The sequence below is a fragment of the Clupea harengus genome, chromosome 16 (assembly GCF_900700415.2).
Source record: "Clupea harengus chromosome 16, Ch_v2.0.2, whole genome shotgun sequence".
NCBI classification, from domain to species: Eukaryota; Metazoa; Chordata; class Actinopteri; order Clupeiformes; family Clupeidae; genus Clupea; species Clupea harengus.
This window is the reverse complement of record NC_045167.1, coordinates 6,600,762-6,628,261: the sequence shown is the minus strand read 5'-3', so window position 1 is coordinate 6,628,261 and position 27,500 is coordinate 6,600,762. Positions and strand designations below refer to the sequence as shown.

Genomic DNA, 27,500 nt, shown 5'->3' with positions numbered 1-27,500 from the left:
TGCAAAACATGTTGGCATAATTTCCTTGTGTACATCATCACCTGCACAATAGTTCACTGCACTGTCAAAATCTTTCAGGCACCATGAGTATAGGAGTATAAATGCTTCCATCAAATATCTATAGCTTGACCAAGTTCAGTACAATTTATGAACATGGAAGCACCTGGCCGGGCAACTGCCTGCTCAGGAAGAGAGGAAGAAGAAGAGGAAGAGGAGCAAGGGTGGATGTCCCAGGCCAGCACGGGGCAACATCACCATGTTTCAGAGAATGGTGTAGTCACCCACATTCCCAGTCTTGGCCCATACAATACCCAGAAGCTCCTGGTGTTCTTGGACCGCCTGCACTCTGATCTTATCCCTCTACATGAGGGGGGTTTGGTAGGGCCTCACTTGCCTACATTTGTTATTGTGTGGGACAATGTAAGCTTCCACCGTGGCCCGCTCATCAGGGCGTGGTTCTTTGCCCATCCAAGAATGCTGATGGTGCTCTTATCACCTTACTCCCCATTCCTCAAATCAGAGGTTTGCTCCAGGCATGGATGCAGATTAGTGTAGGGGATGGTTGTGGCATGCACGCCGATTCTTCCCCCGTTGCATAGCAAGGGAGAACATCAGATGTGATGTTGATGAAAATCTGTGGCCAGACAGACATGAGCGCGAGGATGAGCAGGAGAGTGAGGACGAAACTAAACTCCAGCTTTGCTTTACTTTCCTACTGTATGTGTTGTTAGTGTAGGCTATACATCATTTTAGTTTTGATGTGCTTATTGTTGACAGTATATTGTGCTGTACACATTTTTGTTCTGTCTGTTTGGCAATTACTGTAACAATTTCCATGGCAGTATGAGTGCAATATATGTGATGTGAAACCTTGTTGGCTCTCTTGAATTAATCTTTTTTCTGTTTGATACACATAGTATTCTGGAAAGAAAACATCTACTACAGTAACCATTCAGTGTCAAAGGACTGAGCCAAGATTGAAATGTGCACATGAGGGATATTTCTATGGTCCACTGCCATACTGACAAAACATCTAAACGTTTTGACCTGCAGTGTTTACACAATGCCAAAGGGACTTTTCATTTTGGGGGCACTGACTATTTGTATGAGAAAAGGATTTAGTTTTGACTGATGTTGTCTGTGTTGGGAGAGATATGACCTTTTGCAGGTGTGCCATGGTGTTTTGCCACACCATCTAGGTTATTTTGGCAAATGTATTTAAAGCTTTGAGAATGTCCTTTTTTTTTGAGAGATGAGCCACAGCAATCGAGAAGGAACTTTTCATTTTGGGGGCACTGACTATTTATATGAGAAAATGATTTGGTTTTGAAGCTTGAGTTAACTGTTTTGAGTGAGATATGACCTTTTGAAGGTGATCTATGTAGTTGTGCTGAACCATATAGGCTATTTTGCCAAATGCACTTAGAGCTTTGAGAATGTAATTTCTGTTTCGTGAAATGAGCCAAAGCAATGGAGAAAAACTGTAATGTGATGTAGATGCCTAAAACTCATATTCTTAAAATCGTACTCAGACTCAGAGTGATGGGGCAGAAGCCACTGTGTGCCACTGTGTGCCAGTATCCCTCTGTCTAGCGTGGATGTCCGCAGACTGGGAACTAGCCAACTGATTTTACTGGGACAAATTCAGAGTCCTTGGCTGTGAAGGAGCCATTTGGGGTCATTTGGGGGTCACTTGGATCAGTACACTGAGGGGTTGACCCTCTTTACTACTCCTTACAGTAGATGTCTTGGGACCCTTTACAAGCAGACAAATGGAACGCTGGGTTTCTCTCTCTTCCAGTGGACGGACGGACGGACAATATTAGACATTAGCTTAATATCCCTTCAGGCGCCTCAAAGCTGTTTCAAGTGGACTGCTAATTTATGACTAGATAACACCATCAGAGTGCCATTATCACGACGCACCGCAAATAGCTGTCGTGGAAAACGTCATATTTTGTATCCTCACACAGGTGTCAGTGTCAGTGCAGAGGAAGATCACAGTATTGCCGCTTCTTCCTGCTTCGGTAAGCTGTGATCTTTTTAATACTGCATTTACAATATGAATTATATTAATCATTTATATAGTAGACGCTTTTATCCACAGCGACTTCCAGCATAGTACAGACACACATTGTTTTCTCTATTTGGATGTGTGTGTGTGTGTGTGTGTGTGTGTGTGTGTGTGTGTGTGTGGTGTGTGTGTCTGTGGGTATATAAAAGCAATGACCTTTGGTATTGTTAGCACCTTGCTCAACCAGTTGTATGGACCCTATCATACATTACTTGCACTGGACTCTCCCTGTTAATCCTAACTCCCACGTGTGTGTGTGTGTGTGTGTGTGTGTGTGTGTGTGTGTGTGTGTGTGTGTGAGCTGCATGGACACTATCATTACATTACGCTGGACTCTGCCTGTTAATCCTACCTCCCACAGACGACGGCTATTTATAGCATCCAACTATGTATGGATGTTTGGGTACTTTTTCAGGTGAGTCATAGTGTTCCCAGTCACACACAGATGTGATGTCAGAGCCTGAGTCATTAGGTACATAGCCCATATCTGGACTCTGATAAGTAAGTGAATTGACGTGGGATGTGTGTGTGCTTCTGCAGCAGAATGAGAAGCTGATGTCTGTTTTTGTGTATTTTAGTGTGTGTGTGTGTGTGTGTGTGTATGTATGTATTTACTTGACGTCGTGTCTTGGTTTGAATGACGTTTGATGTGTGGGGGTATTAGTGATTCTGTGTTTGTTGTGAAGTGCGTTGGTGTCTGTGTGTGTGTGTGTGTGTGTGTGTGTGTGGGTGGGAGTGTGAGTGTGTGTGTGTTTGACTCACGTGTTTGAATGATGTGTAGGGGGCAGCAGTAGCTCCATTCTCCTCCAGGTATTCGTCCCAGTTAAAGTCCATTTCCTCCTCTCCGGTCTCTGCATCTGTGTGTGTGTGTGTGTGTGTTTGTGTGTGTGTGTGTGTGTGTGTGTGTGAGTGTGTGTGTTTATGTAAGCGGGGGAGAGATAGATAGATAGGTAGATAGAAAAATGGATAGGTAGGTAGGTAGGTAGGTAGAGAGAGCGAAAGAGAGAGAGAGAGAGAGAGAGAGAGAAGCATAGGCATGGTTTGTGTGTGTGTATTTGTGTTTTAGGGTGTGTTGTGGTGAGTGTGTGTGTGTGTGTGTGTGTGTGTGTGTGTGGGGGGGGGGGGGGGGGGAGACAGATATCCACCGTCAATCATTACTATAATCACATGAGCCAGCTATGCAGAAACAATTACAGAGGGTCAGTAAGCCTGTCTTACCCTTCCATTATCACAGGCCTTCCACCATCAAGCATCCGCAAACTCAATAACAAATCTCTTCAAGTAAACAATCCCACAGATACACAAACAAACATCAGCAAGGGCACACAACTACCTCTGCTGCACAACTCAAATCCACTCTCTCTTTCAAAGCACTAACAATCACGGAACGCACGGAGAAACAGAGATTGCACATGTACCCATCTTATATATGACTCAGCCAATCTGTGTGAACTACCTTTACGTAACCACACTGAATACAATGTAGCAGTTGGAAATCTAGTATGAAATAAATCAATAGCATATGGCATACCAAATATTAAGTGTGTGTGTGTGTGTGTGTGTGTATGTGTGTGTGTTTGTATGTGTGTGTGTAAGTGTGAGTGTGTCTGTATGTGTGTTTGTGTATGTGCGTGCGTGCGTGTGTGTGTATGTTTGTCTGTATGTGTGTTTGTGTGTGCGTGTGCGTGTGTGTATGTGTGTGTGTGCATGCGTGCGTGTGTGTTTGTGTGTGTATGTTTGTCTGTATGTGTGTTTGTGTGTGAGAGACTAAATGTAAATGTGTTAATGGAGGAGACCACATAGAATGCCATGTGAAACACATGTTCCAGTTACGCTAGACTAGACGATTCAACAACTTGTTTTTATAATTTTGGTCTTATCTTTCAATTCACTTTGATTGTATGTATCACTCCCACTAGCCATCCAGGATATGCACTATGTAGTTATGTAGTTCTAGTTTATTTATTGAAATATAATGTTATAAATAAATACATCAAAAATAATGAAAAATAATTTTTCTAAACTTTCGACATATGGGAGTTGTGATGATATTATCATGCTGAACAGCGCCTCTTCTTCAGGCTCCTTTGGTGGCTGAAAAATTCTCCATATCTTTCTAAACTAATCCCATCGTCTAAAGCTGGTTAAATTGGGCTGCTGCTTTAGACTGTAGTGCTGTCTGAATGCGTTCTATCTCACATCAGTAAACAGCAACTGATGTTCAACATAAGCTCCTAGCCTTTGGGCCTTAAACATCCAGGCTTGATAGAATTACAAATAGAAAAGGAGGACTGTGTATTCCAAAAGAATGGATAAACAGAGATTTTATGACAGTATTAGAGGGCTTTATCGTATACTAGATTTATTGGAAATATATATATCCCTCGTTGTGGCACCAACAGGAGCAGCGCAGTGTGTGTGCGTGTGTGCGTGTGGGTGTGTGTGTGTGACACTTTAGATCTGCTTGGATTTACATGTTGTCCCTCATGGCACCAACAGGAGCAGCGCTCCAAATTTCATTGTATGCAAATACATTTCTATTTCTATTTCTATACCTATTTATATTTATATCTCTAACGATATCGCAAGTGCAACGAACCTATCAACATGCACTGATTCCTATATAAAGGGACACACGTTGAGGATGCAGCTACAACTCTGTCACTTTCACAGCTATTTCACTTGTATTAAGACAGAAGTATGATTCTTTTGTTTAGTGTGTGATCTGAAAATTAGCCATAGTTACTATATGAACTATAAATAACAGTTAATCAATTTTTTTTTTTCAATTTAGATGCATTTCCTTCTCACTGATATCTGGTATTTTTAGATACATTCTGCCTCAACAGCAACAATAAACAATTTCTTTGCCTTTTCTTTCATTCTTGGTATCACTTGAATCTCCTGTCATTCGACTAACGTAATCATAAGCGTGTCATGGCGGATACCATGTACTATTATACGCTTTCATGACATTATTTCCATAGTATACAGTCATGTGAATAAACACACCCTGTTGTTCCAATGAGCCGCCTAGGCTATGCACTATGCTCAATGGTCCAGGTCAGACCACCCTGCGAAAATGTACAAAAGGCTTTCACAGCACGACATCGCCAACTATATCGCCATGAGTGAATAAACTCTATAAACACATGAGTGTTGCAACTGTGCTGTTGTTGGTTGTAAGGATTTTGTCAGTTTCAGATTGCTAGTTTTCCACCATAACTACTGCTTTAATCACTAATTGCCATGAAACCTCTCGCACTTGTTGCCATGACAGCTTGTTAGCCTGACACTATCCAACCTCTCATGATAATTACTGATAACGATAACATGACAATGTTATGTCACTGCAGATTAACTGACTTTGGGGTTCATGTCAGCCAATGACAGGATGTAGCATCTGCCATGACATGTTTCTGACACGGTTGTGTTAATCTTATGAAAGACCATCTTATGCTTTTATACTGAGACTAGCACATATGTATACTATACACACAAGAAAAAGCTGTCACTCTGAGTTAAAATAGAAAAAAATAAAAGAGAGAGAGGCTGTAGGCATTTCCCAGCAATCTTCACTTCCGCAAGAGCTCCTATCAGCAAAACAATCACTTCCTTTTCTTCTCTGGGTTCCATTTAACTGTGACTCACACACACACATACGCGCGCGCGCACACACACACTCCATAGACACTGCTTGTGTTATGCGACTAGTCTTTTCCCTGGAAGAGAATGGAAAGGTGCCCAGGATTCTGACGGGAAGTACGGAACCTTAGGCTAACCTGAGATCTGCTGCTCCAGCTTGCCATTGGACGGACTCCCGCTACGCCCACCCGACGGCATCATCAACCGCTCCTGTGCGCCAGCTGACGACTGCATCCTGCAGCGAAGGTTGTCGTGGTAACCTTGTGTCCTGACCCTATCCTCAGAGCATGCCACACCGTCTCCCAGCCTACAAGACAAAAGGTCAAAGGTCATATCGTCTTAATTGTCAACAGGAAGAACACATGCTCATGTTCATGACACAACATGGCAAAGTATGTCCTTTATATTTGTTTACTCCATACTATATGGCCAAATATCTACTTCCTGTTGATTACTAGAAACAGTCCCACTTTATTTACGTCTTCTACATACCACATGGCCAAATATCTACTTCCTGTTGCTCAGTAGAAATTAGGGCTGAACGATTAATTGCATTTGCGATTTAATCGCGATATGATAGAACGCGATTTTCTAATCGCAACGTTCGCGATTAAAAAACGTGGTCTAAAAAAAAAATATATATATATATATAATTTTTTTTTTTTTTTAAGATGGTACATTTTGCACACAGTGTTTAAAAAGTGCATGCCTAGTGTTTATACTTAAAATTACTTTTCTTAAATTACTTAAATGCACAGTGGCAAAGCCACTGATTTGTTGTTCTTGTTTCTGTAATGAGCAGTTAAATAAAAATGTAAAATGTGGGAAAGAATATTTTACACTAAATGTATCTAATATTGTGTTGTTCATATTTAAATCATTCATTACGTTTTGTTGGGGAAAAAAAGAGGAAAAAAAAAAATCGCATATTAAATCGCAATCGCAATATTTTGGTAAAAAATCGCAATTAGATTATTTTCCCAAATCGTTCAGCCCTAGTAGAAATGGTGCCACTTTATTTTCACATCATTATATAATATATTGTATAATAATAATATTACATACTACATGGAAAAGTTCTTCCTCCTGGTTGGTAAAGACCTTTAACGTGTCCCTATGACAGAGAATTAGCATTGCTAATGAATAATGTTATATGCTTTTCAAAACTGACTGCATATACGTAATGACATGGCACTAACACTAGCCCTGTGTAAGTATCCATCTTCTCACGGATATATAAACAGTGGCCGTGAGAAAATGCATTTAGAAAGTGACGTTAGTTATTATAATTAGTCACCACTGTCAAAAAGAGATATGATCTTCGTCATCAGTATCAACGTCACTGATGGAAATTTCCTGGTAAATTCCATTTGATTGGTAAATTTCCTGGTAAATTCCATTTGATTGTCTCCCATTTCTATGTCATTTTCTATTTTCTCACAGTTCTTTTTCTCTTCGTGGGAGGAGAATCCTCTGGAGATTTCTTCTCCCCTTGAAACAAGATTCTGCTTAACAAGCCTGTCAATATTTACCCTGATGGGCCTATCCAGTGACACTGTGACACACACACGTACACACACACACACACACACGCACACACACACACATACGCACACACACACACGCACAAGCACGCACACACACACACACTCACACACACACACACACACACACACACATACACACGTGTGCACATATAGACAAACACACACATGTAAAGCACTTCTGACTAACCCTTAAAACAACATTTTAATTAGGTGCTGTGGTGTTTGTTTAGACCTAAGCTTTTCACCAGAAAAAACAGTCAGAGACTGAGTTACATCCAGGAATTTTGTGAGGCACAATCCAGCCTGCCTGAAGTAATCTGTGTCCATGAACACATCTCTGTTTCACACACACACACACACACACACACACTGTTTCACAATGGAGAGACAGCAATAAGTGATCGTTTAGACTGATTGATCAGTGTACAGGCTTCCATCTCTTCATTATTATAGCCGTGAAATAGAGTGGTCACTTTCCAACAAACACTGACGCATGCTGCACACACACATACACACACACACACACAAACAAACCTATAGCTCTTCTTTATACATATTTCAGAACATACACACCCCTTGTATCTCATATCCTCTTTCCCACTGCCACACAAACACACATACTCCCTCTCTCACACACACACCCCTCTCTCACACACACACCCATCTCTCACACACACACCCCTCTCTCAGACACACACACACCCATCTCCTTCAGGACGTTCAGGCCAGCAGCGTAACGGCTGTCTGCTGGGAATTTGACTTTGATTCATATTTGATTGTTCCCAGGAATCCCTCTGTCGGAGGAGACAAAGTAATGAAGAGATTTATCTGCGTCTTCCGACCCGACACCGAACTCTGGGCCGCCAGAGACAAAATACACTGCTCTTTTCTGAGAGCCCATTCTGCTGCCACATAACGACTGTCCCACTTAACACACACACAAACACACAAACACAAACACACATGAACACTCACACAAACACACTCACACAAACACACACACACAGACACTATCTCTCTCTCTCACACACAGACACTCTCTCTCTCACACACACACACACAAACAGCACCCGAACTAGCAGAAAACACATTTAATTTGTCTCACATGCTCTGTGCCTCTCCCCCTTCCCTTCCCCTCTTTTTCACTCACATCCCTCTCCTCCCTCCCCTCTCCCTCTCCCCCCCCCTCTCTCTCTGTCTTGTTCCTGTTATCTCCACTGCTTTTGTCACTCTGTATTTCAATTCTACGTTGCTTTGTTGCTAATGACGAGTGTAATTGTATTTGCAGAGCACTCAAATGAAAACACACAAATCTCTCTCTCTCATCTCTCATACAACACTCCCTCCCTCCATCTCTCTCTCTCTTCCTCTCGTGGGTCCCTACTCCCCTGTTCTGACCCCTCACAAAACACACACACACACACACACACACACACACACACACACTTCTTTCTCTCTGTCTTTCCCAGTCTGGCGTTTAGCTAAACTGAGCGAACACATCACAGATTGGTTTTAAGGATTACTCTGATACCGCCTCTAAGATCAGACTACAACAAAGCCCAGGATTTACGTCCAGGACCATATTGATTAGCCTCACTTCCAGCCACACGTACTATACGCTTAAACGCTCTCTCCCTCTTTCTCTCGCTCTCTGTCCGCCCAAAAGCCAGAAGCTGTTAAAGTTCTAAAAGAGCATTAAAGGATTTACGAAGACAATTCAGCCCTGATTTTCTTTTTATTATTATTATGACATTGTAGCTTTGTCAATCACATTAAATAATCCTTTTTAATCTTATCCCACTCTGTTTTGTATGCCGCCTGTGTCTGTGTGTGTGTGTGTGTGTGTGGGTCTGTGTGTGGGTGTGGGTGTGTGTGTGTGTGTGTGTCTGTGTGTCTGTCTGTCTGGTTGGCTGTTAGAAAGATTACACACATAAAATGGCCCATTTCATTTTCATTGGCGTATGACAATGATGTCATCCCAAGCCATAAACACTCTGCTGATGTCATCCCACTGCCGCTCTCTTCTTTCTATTGTGACATCATCCTGTTACGTAGCAACCCTCTGTGATTTCATCAAGGCTCCCTTGGCTTCCAGAAAGACACTCAGCAAAACAAACAACATCTGACCATGTGACTGATGCTTGCTCTCAGCTGCATACTGTTACCACTACACGGGAAAAGACACAAACACACACATGCTCTGGACAGAAAACACATGCCTCTCTCTCGCTCTCTCTGACAAACACAAGCACACAAACACTTCATTTCAACTTTCTTTCCCATAACCAAATTGGTTGCATCCGTCTTTTTTTTGTAGCTAAAATAAGGGGCTCAGTCTATTAGCCTACTGTTAAAAGAGCATTGCAGGACCCTCCACTACATGCTGTTACTGTCACTGAAGTTCCAGTGAGGTGTTTAAAGACCCACAGGGACATTTTTTTCCAGAAGACTCCATGACCCGGACAGCAGTTGCTGAATGAGGATTACTGAGTGCACTAGTTTGTAGTGCTAGGTGGTGGAGGTAAATTCCACTGTATTGTACAATTCTGTGGAAACCAGACGGGATGTAGGAACGGGTGTTTTCTTCGTGGAGGAAGCCTTTCATAGCCCCGTGTTTTCAAAACATGCTGCGTCGGGATCTGCGTGAGATTGTGCAATCCATTCGCCCGAAGCCCCGGCGGCCCACTCAAAAGGCGACCGACACACGATGCCTCCTCGCCGACCCAAGGACAAACGATCCGCTTACTCTCCAGGCCGATCGCATTACTCACGGAACAGGTCCGTGTCACATGCGCCGCCCGCCGCGGGTGAACTTCTATCATTCTCCTTGCCCAGGAGGAACGGGAGGGGATTTGGGGGGGTGGGGGGTGTGAGGCTGACCTTGAAAAAAACCCACATACACGCGCAATTCTACCAGCACACCCACTACTGAGCAGTGCGCCACGTGCCTAACCCATTTCTCACAGCGTGCTGTGTCTATCTGTCCCCGTCTCTCCCTCTCTCGCTGTCCCACTTGCCCCATTTTATTCAGATGATGAGAAACCAGACACATGATTGGATCCGTTCGTCTTTATCCCGTAGCACTCCGTCCTCAATACCATTCGGTCGTTAACAGTACACACCCTTCTCTGGACCAATAGCTGCACACTCGGCTGCAACTCTGTTTCTCTCTCATTCGCAGAATATTCATGGTGAAACGGCCTGTCTACGCGACACCACAATGGAAAAATCTGCCCCACTAGGAGGACGTGGATTCATTTTGACTTCAATCTCTGTGTTATTAAATGTTGTACTTTCGCGCTAAACCCCCAGGCGCGCAGAGCCCCCTCAATGCCAATTTGAATTTAATCCAGAAAGAATTCTCTGCAATAATGCACGCGGGTAACTACCCGGAATTGCCATCCCTCTGCAAACATTACCTTTAATTAAACGGATTCGCGTCGTTCCACCAATTAACAACTTAATACACACATATATTCTACTTCGAGCTCACTGAGGGGAATTAAACAGCTCGTGTCATCTTACAAACCTGTTTTATTTAAGCTTTGCGATTATAAAATGACATGGGCGATTAGCAGCGCGTTTTCTACCCACATTAATAACGCAGAAACATAGATGAAAATTGTAATGAGGGTTAAAACCTAAAGAGGAACTGCGTGGTGTGAGTGTGTGTGTGTGTGTGTGCGTGCGTGCGTATGTGCGTACGTGCGTGAGTGTGTGTATGTGTGTAAATGTGTGTGACAGGGTATCGCCGCGGTTCCCTCCGTGCAGACCTCCTCGGGTCGTTACGTATTCAGCTCGCCGCCTCTGTACTTTGCACAGTCTAAAAGTATTGTAGCGGAAAAAAACTCGGACGTCATAGCCTCGCTTTTACTTCGAATTTAATTCAGTAGAGGACGTCAATGTGCACCGAACGAAACTAAAATAGACTGGTTATGTCGCATCGTTTTATTTTTTCCCTATTCAAAGATTTTGCGTGCAGTTTTACACACCTTAACCGCCATGTTGAAAGTGACATATCGCCGAGGCTCGTTGTGCACTGACGACTCCGCTTGCCTATCAGCTATATAATCTGGAGACACATTTAGGTTTTTGCGAAAACAAGCCAATTTTAAATCGAATCTCGTTAAGTTTACATGTTTTTGAGAGAGAAAAACATCGTGTCCTCTGGGAATTCAACACGGCTTGGACAGGTTATGAAGTTCAGTCGACAACAGCCTGATATTCGTATTTTCAATGACATGACAGAACGACCTGAAAATACACATTTTATGCCAGTCAACCGAAAACACTTTAGTGTTAACTAGCTATTTGTCGATATTCAACGCATTAATTACTGTCATTAAAATACCGCGAGCGAGTTAATCGAAAGTAGATTTGAGTCATTTCTGATGTTGCGAAGAAGCCATAATTACATGAGCTACATAATGACACTTTACAACTTGCCCACTGAAAGCTTCGCTATTTCTGATTCCGCGAAACGAGCCTACGACCAGTTCAATATTTTACACAGGAAAAAGCTTTCGTGTTGGTCGTTTCGGCGAGAACAGAACAACTCTACGCCAAGCACTATCATGTCAACTTAAAGAAGCCAAAAGCTATCATTTATCTTACCGGAATCAAGTTTTTTCCACGTCTTTATTCGCGAGCTCCTTTCGTTCGGTTGAAGGCAGCGCGAGCCGTGTCTCTTTCAGCTGCTCGGGCCAAATCCTCCTTCCAATATGGCATCCTACATCTGCGCATGTCTAAAAATCTTCAGATTATTTTCAAGCCAACTCCTTCATCGACCTTTACAGCAGTTGCAAAATTTGTTCGGCCAATTATAAATAGAATGCCGAAGCCTCCTCCCCCATGTCGAGAGGGCATTTGGCTCGCATCGTGTAAACACGTATTTGCTGTAGGCTACTAGAGTCGATTACACAATACAGTTTACGCATTCAGCATGGACGTCTTAAGTACCCTTTTAAAAGTGTGAAGTTTACATTGAGTGTTCAATGTTTGGACGTGCAGTTCCTATTTTATTCTGAAAATACCAGAGGGCTTTAAAATGTCAATAGACCTGTATAAAGCGCATCTTGTACCGAGTTTAAGGCATGTTGGAAGTGACTTCTCTATCAAGCTCGTATCAGTCTGTTTATTGAATTACTGATTGAATCAGTTATTTCGGATGGTCAGTAGCTCATTTGAGAATTTACGAGTTATATTTTACGCAGTCATACGTATTGCCTTATTATGATGGATAGGAGTGTTTTTGTTTTTGTTTTACTCTGTGGTCGCCTTGTTTCTGGATTTTGTCAGAAGTTTATTTGGACCATTATTGTATCCCGAATCTATGTCATCACATTTTTCGAGAGGGATGATCATGTCCAACGCGGTGGCACAGGGAGGGGTGGGGGTGGCAGGGCGGGCGGGCGTTAACGGAAAAAAGATCGAAGTCCAAACCGGGTTTGAATCGTCACACATCTGTGTTAAAAATAGGCTACATTTCCAACTTCAACAACGCAAAAAGATTAACATTCATAAATATTCATCATGAACTCTAAAAATCTGTGTATCATATTCACTATGTTTGGGGGATGTTCACCTGGCCTCGTATTGTTTAGACATTGATGGAAAAACTATGAAATTGGACTGATCACAACGAATCTCTGCGTCAACGCTGTCCTCTAGCGGCCAGAGTATGGCCAGAGGCACGCCGGTATTTTACCTTTTTACAGTGGTCTGGATTGACAGTAAACACTTGACCTGGCAATATAGATATCAGGAAAAACGGGTGATCCCAAGCTGAAAGAAAACTACCCATTTCATATACTTTAATCGGAGATTTAATCTTTCGAGTTTAGATCCCACTGTATGGGATGTTTCTACTTGGCGCACACCAATCAAGATGTAAAAAACTTTTTTTGTCTGCGTTACATGTGCACATTATTCTCTGGTCATAGCATTGTGTCGCAGTAGATGAAGGCAATCAGACAGTGTTATACAACGCCACTCAATTAGAACGCACGGGATAAAGTTAGAGCGTGCAACCCCACGTGAAGTTTATCCCCATCACCAAAAGTGGATGACCTCGCGCGCGCTGCGGCCTACATGGCTCGTGCACGTCCTCCAGCCTCCGCTGGTAGCCGTGATGTCGTATGCTGTGCGCGGGCAGGTGAGGTGCTGACAACAGATGGTTTTAGAGCTCGCGCACCCTCCTAATCTGCCGAGGGTTTAACGAGCACGCGCGCGCAGGCTACAGATTACCTACTGCATCCTGCGAACTGGCCATGGATTTAAAACATAAGCCTAACCGCGCATTTTGCCCATTTAGTGAGGTCCGTTGTAAGGATTCTAGTGGCATAAGTACCATCAATGTAGACAAGGGCAGTAGCCAAAGAGGAATTAGGAAGGAAAGGAAGGATGGACCGATAGATGGAGGAATGGATAGATGAATGATGAAGATGCAAATTAATTGATGCATTGATGGATGGTCGATATCCTTGTACTGTAGTACCTCACATTTCTTCCCATTGCTAACAATTGCTATTGTAAAATAAAATGTCACTTTTAGGCTAGTGCATGGAAGGCACAATCTGCACAAAGGACACAGGCCGATTGCAGCCCAAAATGTTCTGATTCATACGATTTGGTTAATAATATTTGCCAGATGGTGTGGCTTGACGTGCACGCATATTCGGATTGGTTTTGTAATCACTGGACCATGTTATGCAGCCTAGTCTGAAGTGTATTATTATATTATCAGCAGTCAATCTGTCATTTGGTCAATTCGGTGACTGAGAATCCCAGGCCTATGCATGGCCCAAACAGGGCGTGTATTTGTGGTAACATACAATTGAAGTCAAGGCCAGTGTGGTTTACCATTCCCAGTCAAACAGCTGAATTATATGACCGTGAGATATATGGCATTAACTCAGCGACCATGGTGCAAATGCCATGAACTCGTTTTGTGGACTGAATGGCCTACCATCGGAAGAAACTGATCCTGTCCAGCGCCAGCTGTCTGCTTGGGAAACCTCTCAAATAAAATATAAAAATAACTAACAATCAAACAAAAACCGTTACTGTATGCTTGCATATCAGATGCATTGGGAACAAAAAGCACAACTATGTTTAAGCATACAATTCTTTTGTTTACATTTTCTTCGATTTACCCCATTTATTCAGATGGATGAAATTAAATGAGTTGCCCATGGTGCTATGTTGCTGAAAGGATGTCAGGAAATACAAAGATATAGGTTATATTGACAATCCCATTGACCCAGGTAACAGTATGTCCTGTAGGCCTTGTCTAACGAGCTGCACTGCATGAATTGGGTTGATATTTGGAGCAATTTGAGCTCTCCTTAAGTGGAATTCATCATTTAGAAACGTGGCGGTTGAAGGCTTGCAGTTTGACGGGGGGTTCTGTTGCAACTGCAGCTGTTTCTACACCCACGGAGGCAATCTCGGGCAAATACGTGAATTCGTTACAGGAAAACCAGGTTGATTAACCAAATTCTGCGTGGCAGATCCAGACGGAGCGGTTTGCTTTTTTAGGGAACAGCTCTCCCCACATACGGATACCAGTTGCCAGTTGCCAGACGCCAATATCTGACCAGTCAATTTATGTTTCGCTCTCACTATCTTTGTCAGTTTGAATGCTGCATAAATATGCATTTCTATATTGTCACCATTTATTGTGTAGTCCCATTGGTTGAAACGTACCTGGACTTGAAAAGAAAAATCTGAATCACTCAACGGGCCTACTTGCAGGCATCAAATAGTGCCTTTTGACAATGCTTTATCATATTCCTGAAAGCGTCTAAAATAAAATGTGCCGTGGAAAATAAGTGGAAATGAGATTATAACCTCGCATGCGCTGCGGCGAACGGGACACAGCGGATCAATAGAACGCTCCTCCAAACAAAAGCCAGGGGTCTCCCTCGCCTACAGAGGCAGGAGATGACGTCAGCATCTCGCGCATCTCGTCTTGTTGTTGTTGGTTTGGAAAACACGAAAATGGGAAAGTGGACGCCGCCGCACTCTTGTCTCAACTTGAGCACAACTTTTCGAAGATAACTTTTATCACAGAACACTGGCTGCCGGTCTTTTGAATCACGTTTACTTTGACTCGGGGTGAAGTTATGTCGCTTGTCAAGGATTAACCTACTGCCTGCCTTTATTGTATTTCTCTCCTTGGTCTGTCGACGACCATCTGGATTTCTTTCGCCCTGTGGTCTTAGGTCTTGTGTGTCGAGGAAGTATCCTCGCCCTTGTGGAGTTTTTTAATCAAGAAACATGGATATGTACAGATATGACGATATTGTTCTCGTGAAGAGACTTTTACGAAGCAAGATGCTGGTGGTGACGAACATGAGCGACATCACGAAGGCAACGCCGCGCGGCTGCGATAACGACTCTTTAATGAATGGCTTCGGGGTTTTGATCCAAGGGCTACTCGCCGTGGTAGCCTTCAGCACCCTAATGTGTACGTGGGAACTCTCAAAGGGAGACTGTCTTTCAATATTATATTACTTTTTACAGTTATTTTGTGTTCGTATATTGGAATGTTAGTGTCTCAGCTGACTGTTGTTGAAGCTTTTCCTATAGGACAGCCCGCTCACACGTGGCCGTTGTTTTCGTAATGTAGCAAGCTTGGATGTATTTGATCCCTTAGGATAAGTTAATGTAATTTTGAAGTGCTTCATTAATAAGTAGTCTTTATTGTTGTGTTTTATTCCGGTGAGTAATAATATCCCATAGCAACGGAACTCAAACACATAGTCTATAGTGTACTGTGAGGCACTGCATTTGAATGCTTGGCTAATCTTATTTATTTAACAAACTTTTACCATAACAATGCCAAACAACCCACACGAATCCTAAACTTGTTGAATATCATCCTGTCATGTAGTGCACTGTGAACTGAACGGTTGCTTGGAAGCACAGAAGTATTGACTTGTGTGTGTCCATAGAAGAGAATAGGTTGAGTGTCTGGGTCTGGTCAACCTGCAGAATACAATAGATTTTTTATATTTCTGGGGCTTTCGTAGCTGGCCACAAGCACTTTCTGTGTGTGACCAGGACTGAAATATTTCACGTTGTTTAGTGGTGTCATGCGCTAAGGCGTTGGGGTGGATTTTTGCCCTTCTGGGCTCAGCCTGCAGAGGTGAGAATTAGTTTTGTTAAACAGTGGCGTGTCACAGGACCCCAGTCATATTCAGACCCCCCACCAACCCAACGCCAGACCGCAGTTAGGCCTTTGTTTCCTGTCACATGACCTCCCAAGGGGGGTTATGGGGTTGTGTCAGAGCCCTGGGCCTTACTAGAAGACCAGTGTCAGATATGCTAAGAGAGCAACACTGCCTGTCCCATGGTGGACTATGAAAATGTGGCGAACTAAGACAGGGTCAAAGACAGAACTAAGACGGGGACAAAGACAAAGCTATATAAAGTCACTATAGGAGCTAGACTGAGACATGAAGTCAAGAAACTTGATAGGGAGGAAGGGCTGAGACAGACTGCAAAAGGACAGAAAGAAATAAGATAGAAATAAGATGGAAAAAGAGGGGAGGCATCTCTTCATTGCATGGGGAAGGATTACCATGCCACTCAGAGATAGCTGGAGGTTTATTATGGTAAACAAATACAATTGTGTGTGTGTGTGTGTGTGTGTGTGTGTGTGTGTGTGTGTGTGTGTGTGTGTGTGTGTGTGTGTGTGTGTGTGTGTGTGTGTGTGTGTGTGTGTGTGTGTGTGTGTGTGTGTGTGTGTGTGTGTGTGTATGATACTTTTTCTGTGACAATCTCGTAAACTTAGTTACTTATTACCATGGTAGCCAGTGTCAGCTCAGTCAGGTGAGAACTCTGACCTGTCAATCATTACTCCATCCAGTGCAGGGGGCGGCACCAAGGAGCTGCCAATCAATATGACCTCACAGAGTGTGGGTAGGGGGATGGAATTTGTCTTTGCCTTGGGAAAGCTTTCTTTAGGATCTCGTGTCGTGTGACATTTGGTCTAGAAGGGTCCATTGTTAAGTCCAAATTTAAAGTAGTTCACTGTTAGAGTTGATGTTTCTGGTCATCTCTCCCCCGGCAGCCTATGGTTTGCTATAGTGGTTATTTATTTTCTATTTTACTGTTTCAGTAAGCCTCCTGTTTGCACTTGGACCATGTGACCCAGTTACAACCCTCTTCTGCTTTCTTACGTTGGACACACCCACACACATACAAATACACATACACACGCACACACAAACGCACACGCACACACACTCACACACAAATGCACATGCACACACGCACAAATACACAAACGCACACACACAAGCACACGCACACACACACACACACACACACACACACACACACACACACACACACACACACACACACACACAGGAGAGATAGAGCGAGAAGTGACAGGGAAAGAGAGAATTGTGTGCTATGCCTATTAATCAAGCCATTCAGCTGTCACTAATCATTGGTAAATGTGATCGACCTCATGTTATCTTGTCTATGTGTTTGTCAATTAATTGATTGATTTAATAACAATTGTAAACATCTCATGAGCCTACAATGGTGCAGCAGTATAATTATAGTTTCCCTGACAACTGCCTTCATGGCCTGAATAGATAAGGTAATGCAAAGGTAGGCATGGCTTTTTTGTTTGTTAGTTAGTTTGTTTGTTTGTTTGGCACATCTTATTTACATGCATATAGTACTTTAGTAATCCGAGCAAGTGTCTCATTTAAGAAATGCACCAGAGACTCAAGTTGGTTGGTTGAAAAGGCACGCACATCACAATGTCACTGTGTCATTGCTTAGAGACGAGTAGCAGTGTTGAACAGGACAGAGGAGGAGAGAGAGAGAGAGAGAGAGAGAGAGAGAGAGAGAGAGAGAGAGAGAGAGAGAGAGAGAGAGAGAGAGAGAGAGAGAGAGAGAGAGAGAGAGAGAGAGAGAGAGAGAGAGAGAGAGAGAGAGAGAGAGAGAGAGGAGACGATGAAGGAGACGATGAAGGATAAGAGAGGCAGAGAATAGAAGAGACACAGTTTGACATTGAAGAGTGAAAAGAGAGAGAGTGGGATCCAGCAAATGTGAGAAAATGAAAAAGTGTGAGCTGAGTTGTGATAGCTTGCATTGTCACCCAGCACAATCATTTGTGTTACACAGAGGGCGAGAGAGGAGAGAGAAATCGCGATGACGAATAGGACGAATTCTAAGAGTGAGAGAAAATAAAAGAGAGAAGAGAGAGGAGACAAAGATGGGCACATGGGAAAGAGAGCAGATAAGTAGGAGAGTGAGTGGGAGCAAGAGAAAGAGGAAAGGTATCCACCATGTTGTCATATCTTGCATGGTCACGCTCAGCACAGATATTTTTGTTTTGCAAGCCACTTCCTGTCACAGCCAGGGCAGAAGAGAATCAACTCCCTCGTTATTATTCTCACCTCTTCCTGTTATTCGACTCGCTCGGAGCGACACACGTCACAGCTCAACTGCCAGCTCTGACGGTACAGACGCCCCCCTGCATCCTGGTCACGATCTAATTATATTCCAATTTTATTTATTTATACAGTGGCAATAAGAATTGAGCCCAAAGCTTGAACCCACTAGAGCAAGAACGTAGGCGATGGTGGCCAGGGATACTGATGTGATGGGTGTCTTGACTCCTATGGTCGTTTTGTGTTTGTGAACACGTGTTTGTTGAAAGTGCAGCAGAGTTTTTGATGTCAAAACATTGAAGTTGATTTAAGACCTACAAACGTGATGCAATTCTAAACGCGCAGTGAAGAGATGATTTGTTCCATTGCATCATTGTCTTTTTGGTATGCGTCGTAAGGTGGTTTCTTTCCTGGACATAAAATGGCAAGCAAGTACTTACAATACTCAGTGCACTTACAATGCAGTTTTGAGTTTTGAGAAACGTTATTTTTGCAAACCAACGCAAACCACGTGTGAAAACAGAACACACGTCAACAGAAACCACGTATGAAAACATGAACCCCATGACTGTTTCACAGTTACTGATCATCACATGATTGTGTCCTTCACTCTGAGCAGCACTACTGCATAAACCAGCTAGCTCTGAGGAATTCGCTGAGCATATGTGTGTGTGTGTGTGTGTGTGTGTGTGTGTGTGTGTGTGTGTAGGGGGGGGGGGGGGGGTATTTAAGCCAACAAATGAGTTGCTAATTGGTGTGAAATTGTAATGTAGCACATAAATGTCAGGCTTCAATGACACCTAAACGTGTGTCTTACTGTGTATGTGTGTAGAGATGTGACCTGGGGTGAGATTGTCAGACAAAGCATTAGCGATTTGCTGCTTACCCATTGGTTATTAAATAAATGACCCACAGGCCATTGAGGTAAATGTGTAGAGATTTAAGTAGATTTTATTTAGCTACTTTGCAGGCAAGTAGAGCTGTATCATCTTGTGACTCACTCCTTTTTTTTAAAAACAAACAACATCAAAAATAGAAGAAGGGCCACAGCTTCTTTCTTCATCTCTGCATGTGACTCCACAATCGATAAACATGACTGTTGCCAGAGTTTACTTCCCTATGGAGGAGAGATGCTGGTGATATCAGTTGGTTAAAACTGTAATGATGTTGTAGATACGATATGTAGGTCAGTTTAATGCCATTATGTCTGACTTGGTTAGTGCTGTAGTGTACTTTACGTGTTGTGTGTGTATTGTGATCACAAGGCTCTTGTGCCTGATTGATAATACAAAAAAAGACTATACTGTTAGTAATTACTTTGCAGTCTAGTCTAATGTGTATTTTATTTTGTGTGGGTGTGCGTGCGTGCGTGCGTGTTTGTGTGTGCGTGTGTGTGTGTGTGTGTGCGTGCGTGCGTGTTTGTGTCTGTGTATTTACAGTGAAAAGGTTCCGTGAGCCCATAGCAGTACGAAGACCATGGAAGATCTGGTGAGAATTTTTTTCCCGTGTTCTAGGAATATAAGAACCAAGGGCAAAGCTCAAGTTTGAGAACACATGAGCCTGTATCAGTCAGACAAACTGAACACATGAGCCTGTATCCGTCAGACAAACTGAACACATGAGCCTGTATCCGTCAGACAAACTGAACACATGAGCCTGTATCCGTCAGACAAACTGGTGCCTTTCAGAAAAGATCAGACCCACGTTGTTGACCTTAAGGGAATTGTCTTCTTGGAAGGATGTCAGTGCTTCTATGTATAAGCATTTTTCCCACAAATGGCTTGTTTGTATGTTAATGGTCCAAATGTACTGAACTTTAGGACGAGAACGTATGTAATGGTTCTCCATAAAGCCCTGAAAGGGTTCTTTATGTTGGTTATTAATGTGTTCTTTAGAATGTTCTTTAAAGAGCCCTTTATGAAGGAACTCCCCTATGGAGGCAGTGAAGAGTTGTGTTGTGAGTGTATGGAAATCGGCTATGAATGTAAAATTGTGTTAATTACAGGAGCTCATTGGAAAGTTAGACCTATAATTAAACTAACCAGCCTCTCCCAACATGTCTTCTTCGTTATTTTCTCATCCTGCAGGTTTTTCGACACCTCAAAGCAGGCTATTGGGGCAATGTTCATCCACTTCGCCAACATCTTCCTGTCCACTTTAACCAAAGCAGACGCCTGCTCTCTGTGAGTCCAGCATTCCCATTGGCTCTGCCTTTAACACTTACCTGTCAAAGCAACTGCCCTGGCCAATCACATGCTCCTGTGTTGTCAGGTACCTCATGAACTTCATCCTGGATGCCACGCTGGGGATGCTGTTTATCTGGATGGGGGTGAAGGTGGTGTCCCGCATCGTGGAACATAAACAGTACACCATATTAGTCTTCGGAGAGTATGGTAGGCATACATGTCTGCCTGCCTGCCTGTCTGTCTGTCTGTCTGTCTGTCTGTCTGCCGTCCTGTCTGTTTGTTTGTATGTATGTGTGTAAGATGTTCCAAGTTAATCATTGGAGAAAATGGGATGTCTCTCTGTCTGTAGTTAATCTGTGAAGAATATAGTATGACTACATGTGTGTCTTTCTGTATGTGTGTAAGGTATTATGAAAGAATTGTAGGTTATGGGTGAATTGCAGACGAAGGCTTAATATAATGTATATCTTGAACTGTAACAGGTACAGCATAATCATTGTTTATCTATCACATTCATAAGCTCTCAGGCTGGGAAAAATAATGACTTTCCCAACACCTTATCTTTACTTCTCTGTTCTTGTTGACTTGTACCACATATCCCTTAAATTAGAAAATATCTATGATAATCAGCTTTTCTCTGTCACACTGGTAAATGTGCAGTTTGGAATAACGGCATATGGAGGAACAATGCTGAGTGAAAAACAGCAATCTAACCAGGGCTAAAATCACCAAGCCTACCGTGAGTCACTCATGAGCAATGAGTTCACCACAGTCAAGTTCTTTGTTAGGGTGTCTGTAACTCGACTGGTAGACCAGCCAGTGGTATGGGGGTGATTTTCTAGTGTGGTCTCGCGTGGGAAACATGTTTACCTTCCCAGCATCTCTTTATTCGATGGAAAGTTTAAAACAAATTCCAAAGCAGTTAAATGGAAAAATACTGTAACAGTGTGTAAGTCAACCTTTCTCCACAAGAGGCGCCGTTTCATACCAAGACAGTTACCCAGAGTACATACTGTGAAGGGTGTTGTGATAAGTTCCGAAAAGCTCTAGCATAACAGGTATAAGACATCTCAGAAATCTTTTTTTTTTTTTATAACTGCTGTCTCAGAATGTTTTACTGCTGTTTATTTTCAAGATTTAACATTTTGTTCAATCCTTCCTCGTAATTTAAATTAATTCTCTACTGAGGTACCCCCCAAGTGCTGACATGGTGTTAAATGAGATCCACTTACCCATCCCCACCACAGGGGGGCGCTGTGGCTTTAATCATAATCTGTAAATTCTGTAAGTGCTCAACACAGTTGCTGGACCCAAAAACATTTGTGTGTGAACAGACATAACACACTTCCCCAATCCGCACCACTAGGGGGCACTGTGGATTTAATCATAAACTGTAAACAGAGTCTGCTGGGTGTGTGCTCGTCTCTGGGTGTCTTACTCAGCCAAGAGCCCCAGCTGCCACAGCGCTGGGGAAAATTACCCCTGTAACTACCCCGCCAATGTCTGGCTGGGAAACACAGCACAGCTGCACTGCTGCCTGAAAACACTCACACACACACGCGTGCGCTCAGAAGACATTACTGCAGGTTCAGAGGCACTGTTTGCCACAGTCATAACACCACTGCAGGTTCAGAGGCACTGTTTGCCACAGTCATAACGCCACTGCAGGTTAAGGGTCTGTGTTTCTGTGGCGTAATGTCATACCGCTACTGAAGGGTCCGATTCCTCTCAGTGTCTGGAACTCTCCAACTTCACACTCTCAAGTCTCAAGTGAACAAATTAGGTTTCTTTTCATCTCTCTCCATCTCTCTTTCTCTTTTTCTCTCCCTCCCTCCCTCCCTCCCTCCCTCCCTCTCTCTCTCTCTCTCTCTCTCTCTCTCTCTCTCTCTCTCTCTCTCTCTCTCTCTCTCTCTCTCTCTCTCTCTCTGTCTACCCTGTATGTATACCTTTAGCCTCATGTGATTTGTTGAACAAAGTTCTGTTTCTGTTTCCCAAGCTTCTACCTCTTTCCCTCCCTCTCTCTTTATCTCTCCCTCCCTCTCTTTATCTCTCTCTCCCTCTCTTTATCTCCCTCTCATTCTCTCTCTCTCTGTCTCTCTGCGTGAGTCACATAGTTGTTTGTTTGCCTTTGTGTCTCTTGAAAGCGCGTCACATGAAGACCCCTGTCTGGTCCCCAAGGGACAGTGCTGAGCACGTCCCCTCTCTCCCCCTTCTCTCCCTCTCTTTCTCTCTCTCTCTCCCTCTCTCTCTCTCTCTTTCTCCCTCTCTCTCTCTCTCGCTCTCTCATTTCTGTGGATTTGAAGCACCAGTGGCTCATTTGTTTGTTTGCCACTTGGAAGACCAGAGAGAACAAAACATTGGAGAGGGGTTCAGCTGAACCTGTGGAGGGTCTTAGGGAAATGGTAGCAGGGCAGACTTGAATATGCGTACTACAAATTGGGTTATGGTATTGAATATGCGTACTACAAATTGGTTTATGGTATTGAATATGCGTGCTACAAATTGGGTTCTGGTATTGAATACGCGTACTACAAATTGGTTTATGGTATTGAATATGCGTACTACAAATTGGTTTATGGTATTGAATATGCGTACTACAAATTGGTTTATGGTATTGAATATGCGTACTACAAATTGGTTTATGGTATTGAATATGCGTGCTACAAATTGGTTTATGGTATTGAATATGCGTACTACAAATTGGTTTATGATATTGAATATGAATACTACACATTTTTGGGGAGTTATGTGAGGTTGGAGTGGATGGGCAAGTGGCCTTTAAAGTATGAAGCAGAGTATGGAGTAGATGGGCAAGTAGCCTTTAAAGTATGTAGCAGAGTATGGAGTGGATGGGCAAGTGGCCTTTAAAGTATGTAGCAGAGGATGGAGTAGATGGGCAAGTAGCCTTTAAAGTATGTAGCAGAGTATGGAGTGGATGGGCAAGGAGCCTTTAAAGTATGAAGCAGAGTATGGAGTGGATGGGCAAGTTCCCTTTTAATCTGAGGGTGTAAGACATGTGGACCTCACAGGATGTTTGTACTTGATGCTGTCATGCATCATGTGTTTTACAGGGCAGTAATGTAAAGGTTTTAATACTGGTTCAATAAAGGAGAGTTAGACCTCTCTCTCTCATCATTTAGAGAAGTCAGTCCGTTCTTAGTTAAGATGCATAGATGTTCAGCCCAGTAATGACAGATGTGTGTGTGTGTGTGTGTGTAACAGACATGTGTATGACTGTGTGAAGTCTGTGTGAAGTGTGTGTTTAAGTGAGAGAGAGAGAATGTGTGGGAATGAGAAACAGAGTGTGTGTGTGTGTGTGTGTGTGTGTGTGTGTGTGTGTGTGTGTGTGTGTGTGTTACTGTACTCGTATAAGCTTGTGTGTGTGTGTGTGTGTGTGTGTGTGTGTGTGTGTGTGTGTGTGTGGAAGAGGGAGAGCGATTGTGTGTGTGTGTGTTGATAAGAGACTTGGAGCACTAATAATGCACCTTGCCAGAGACAGTCAGTCTAGACCAGAACAAGTGGTGTGCGTGTGCGTGTGCGTGTGCGTGTGTGTGTGTGTGTGTGTGTGCGTGTGTAAAGATAACAGGAAAGTGAACAATGGTAACCATGGCTATGATGGAAGAAGGCTACTTGACTATTTCTCTCATCTTCTATAAAAGGAACAGAAATCACAGTCTACATATTTTGTTTTGTTTTAAGTTACATTTTTAAATAGTAATAAGTAATCACTAATCTTCTATCTGTTTCTTGTCCCTTTTGTTCTTTTTCATCTCACTGTCACCCCCTCCATTCTTTCTGGTCTCCATCTCTCTTTTCCCTACCTGCCCAGGTGACCCACCTCTGGCGAGTGCGTGGTGTGGCCAGTGTGTGATCTACCTGCTCATCATGATCCTGGAGAAGGGTGTGGTCACTCTGGTCCTCCTCATTCCTGGCTGGACTAATGTGAGTACCCACAATGCACCTCTTCAGGAAGTGAAGTCTCAGAAGGTTCCCTTCAGAAGAAGAATACATGGAGAAAGAAAGCGAGGAGTAAGAAGAGAGGAGAGGAGAGGAGAAGGAAAGCGAGGAGCGAAAAGAAGGAAATAGAGGAGAGAGGGGTATGAGAGGAGTAAGAAAGAGAGGAGAGAGGGGTAAGGGAGGAGTAAGAAAGAGAGGAGAGAGGGGTAAGGGAGGAGTAAGAAAGAGAGGAGAGAGGGGTAAGGGAGGAGTAAGAAAGAGAGGAGGGAGGAGTAAGAAAGAGAGGAGAAAGGAGTAAGAGAGGAGAGAATGATCCTCACACAGAATGTTCCCCGTCACTCAGTGTGTACATAACAACCCAATAAGAGATGGAAGAGAAACAGAGTGAACATGAGGCAGAAAGAGGGTAAATGAGAGGAAGATGAAAAGAAGGGATGACAAAAAAGATGAGAGAGAGAGAAGAGAAAAAGAATTAGAAGGAAGAGGGAGTGCAAATCACTTGCTATAATAAGCGTGGGAACAGGAGAGAGATGAATTGTGTGTGTGTGTGTGTGTGTGTGTGTGTGTGTGTGTGTGTGTGTGTGAGTGAGGCCTGTGACCACATAGGCATGTTTATTTGTGTAATGTGCAGATACGCAGCTGTTGAAGTTGTTGTATTCTGTTTCTCCTATATTAACATTTGATGTCTTTTAATGTTCTTAAACATCACAAGAAGACGCATTACAAAGATCACCCCCCTCCACAGAGACACACACACACACACACACACACACACACACACACTCCATTCTGTACCTCTCCTGTGGGAATCAGAGTAATGTTGGAAAGTCCCCCCTACACACTCACAGACACACGCGATTGAGCACACGCATGCACTCACGCACACACTCACACACACACACACACACACACACATACACACCTCTCTCTCATGAGATGATAGAATAAGTACGCTGTAGTAATTGTAATCGTAATGTAATGCTTGTAATATGCCAGTAATTTAAGAGTCTGGAGGAGTCAGAGTACAAGCACGTTAGCATCAGTGTCCACTGGGAATCAGGGTACAAGCACTAGCATATTTAGCATCAGTGTCCTCAAGGAATCAGGGTACAAGCACTAGCATATTTAGCATCCGTGTCCACTGGGAATCAGGGTACAAGCACTAGCATATTTAGCATCAGTGTCCACTGGGAATCAGGGTACAAGCACTAGCATATTTAGCATCCGTGTCCACAGGGAGTCAGGTTTGAATCTGACTCCACATACATCATCTCTCACCCACTCATTTCTTGTCTCTTTGTAAAAAGGGTGGCAAACATACGGAATCATCATCGACAGAACAATAATATCTATGTGCATTTTCCTCATCTTTTGCTCTGCTTTAGATCATGAGTGAAAATGATTAAAAATAAATAAAATGATCAGTTCAGTGTCATATGCAGTTGAGCTGTAGGTTGTGCTCACTGATCTAGAGTTTCCCTCCTAATATGAGCAAGTGGGTGTGTATCTGTGTGTGTATACGTATGTAAGTATTCTGTGTGTGTGTGATTGTTCTTGGATAGAGAAGGCAAACCGGGATTGTGTATTTAATTTACTGTTTTAAGGTTTAGGGTTATAAAATGTGCATACTGTCTTTTGTTTTGATTCTAACTTTCCCTTTCCTTCTGTATCTGTGTTTGTGTGTGTGTGTATTCAGTTGCAGGAGGTTCTGTTGGACTACATCCCGAATCCTCAGCTTGAGCTGGTCCTGGTTATGCTTATTGTTCCCTTCATAGTCAATGTGAGTCTCTCTCTCTCTCTCTCTCTCTCTCCCTCCCTCTCTCTCTCTCTCTCTCTCTCTCCCCCCCCCCCCTCTCTCTCAGCTGAGCCTCTGGGTATCCTAACCTTAAGAGCCTCTGGGTATCCCACCCCTAACCAGCTGCACTTCAGTAGCCTCCTATGGGCTCCCCCTACTGGCTGGGGTGATTCAGATTATTAGGCATCTCTTATGGGGTGAGAATGGTAATTCCCATATGTCTTGAAGGTGGTCCCCCATACAGCCCATTTTCCCACTGATTTCTGATTTTGTGATTGACCATTGTCCCCCCCCAACGACCAATGTGACAGCGCCGTTAATATGCCCATGGTATTCCACTGTATCTCACGTGGTGTTTAGTGTTCCAGATTGTTCTGCTCTGACTGTGGCATCTTGTGTTCTAGAACGTTCTCTGTCTGTGGAATGTTCTGCTGAGTCTGTAGTCTCTGATGTTCTGGAATGTTCCCTCATGTCTCCAGTCCCTGATGTTCTGGGTGGTGGACAGTCTGACGATGAGGAAGTACAAGACCATGACTGGCATTGAGGGCTCGTCCGACAGCGTCAAGCAGGAGAAGGAGTTGCCATCGGTAACCGGTGAAGAGTCACAGGTGAGGAGTGCACAGCGGGGCTGTCAGTGTCTCTGATGATCATGTAGGAGGACAAGATGAGTTATGGGGAGAACACCCCCTCCTCACAGACCCTCTTTCTGTAGTTACATCGGAATTCAAAGAAAGATTGTTTTGTTAGTTAAACTGGAATTCAAAGAAAGAATATTTTGTAGGTTAAACTTGAATTCAAAGTAAGATTATTTTGTTAGTTCAACAATATTGCTAATAAATATGCAGTATTGCTTTGTACATGTCATAATCAGTACAA

The 27,500-nt window shown here is 43.2% G+C and overlaps 2 protein-coding genes across 4 annotated transcripts in view; one reads left to right on the top strand and one right to left on the bottom strand.

Moving 5' to 3' along the window:
• Positions 1–12,057, bottom strand: part of sfmbt2 (Scm like with four mbt domains 2) — a 48,877-nt gene extending 36,820 nt beyond the window's left edge. The window contains exons 1-3 of one of the 3 annotated variants that reach the window (XM_031582444.2): positions 11,881–12,051; positions 5,857–6,026; positions 2,837–2,931 (exon numbers count right to left, since the gene is read on the bottom strand). In XM_031582444.2, coding sequence (XP_031438304.1) covers positions 2,837–2,931; positions 5,857–5,953 — 192 coding nt within the window. In that variant the 5' untranslated portion in view covers positions 5,954–6,026; positions 11,881–12,051. Of the gene's footprint in view, positions 1–2,836; positions 2,932–5,856; positions 6,027–11,880 lie in introns of all 3 variants that reach the window. The other 2 variants (XM_012825392.3, XM_031582445.2) reach the window with 2 other exon arrangements.
• A 3,127-nt stretch (positions 12,058–15,184) lies between these two features.
• Positions 15,185–27,500, top strand: part of tmem110l (transmembrane protein 110, like) — a 15,819-nt gene continuing 3,503 nt past the window's right edge. Inside the window, exons 1-7 of the mRNA XM_031582728.2 lie at positions 15,185–15,736; positions 20,126–20,174; positions 20,774–20,869; positions 20,958–21,079; positions 24,702–24,814; positions 26,526–26,609; positions 27,104–27,232. Of these exons, the coding sequence (XP_031438588.1) occupies positions 15,547–15,736; positions 20,126–20,174; positions 20,774–20,869; positions 20,958–21,079; positions 24,702–24,814; positions 26,526–26,609; positions 27,104–27,232 (783 nt within the window). The 5' untranslated portion in view covers positions 15,185–15,546. The remainder of the gene's footprint in view (positions 15,737–20,125; positions 20,175–20,773; positions 20,870–20,957; positions 21,080–24,701; positions 24,815–26,525; positions 26,610–27,103; positions 27,233–27,500) is intronic.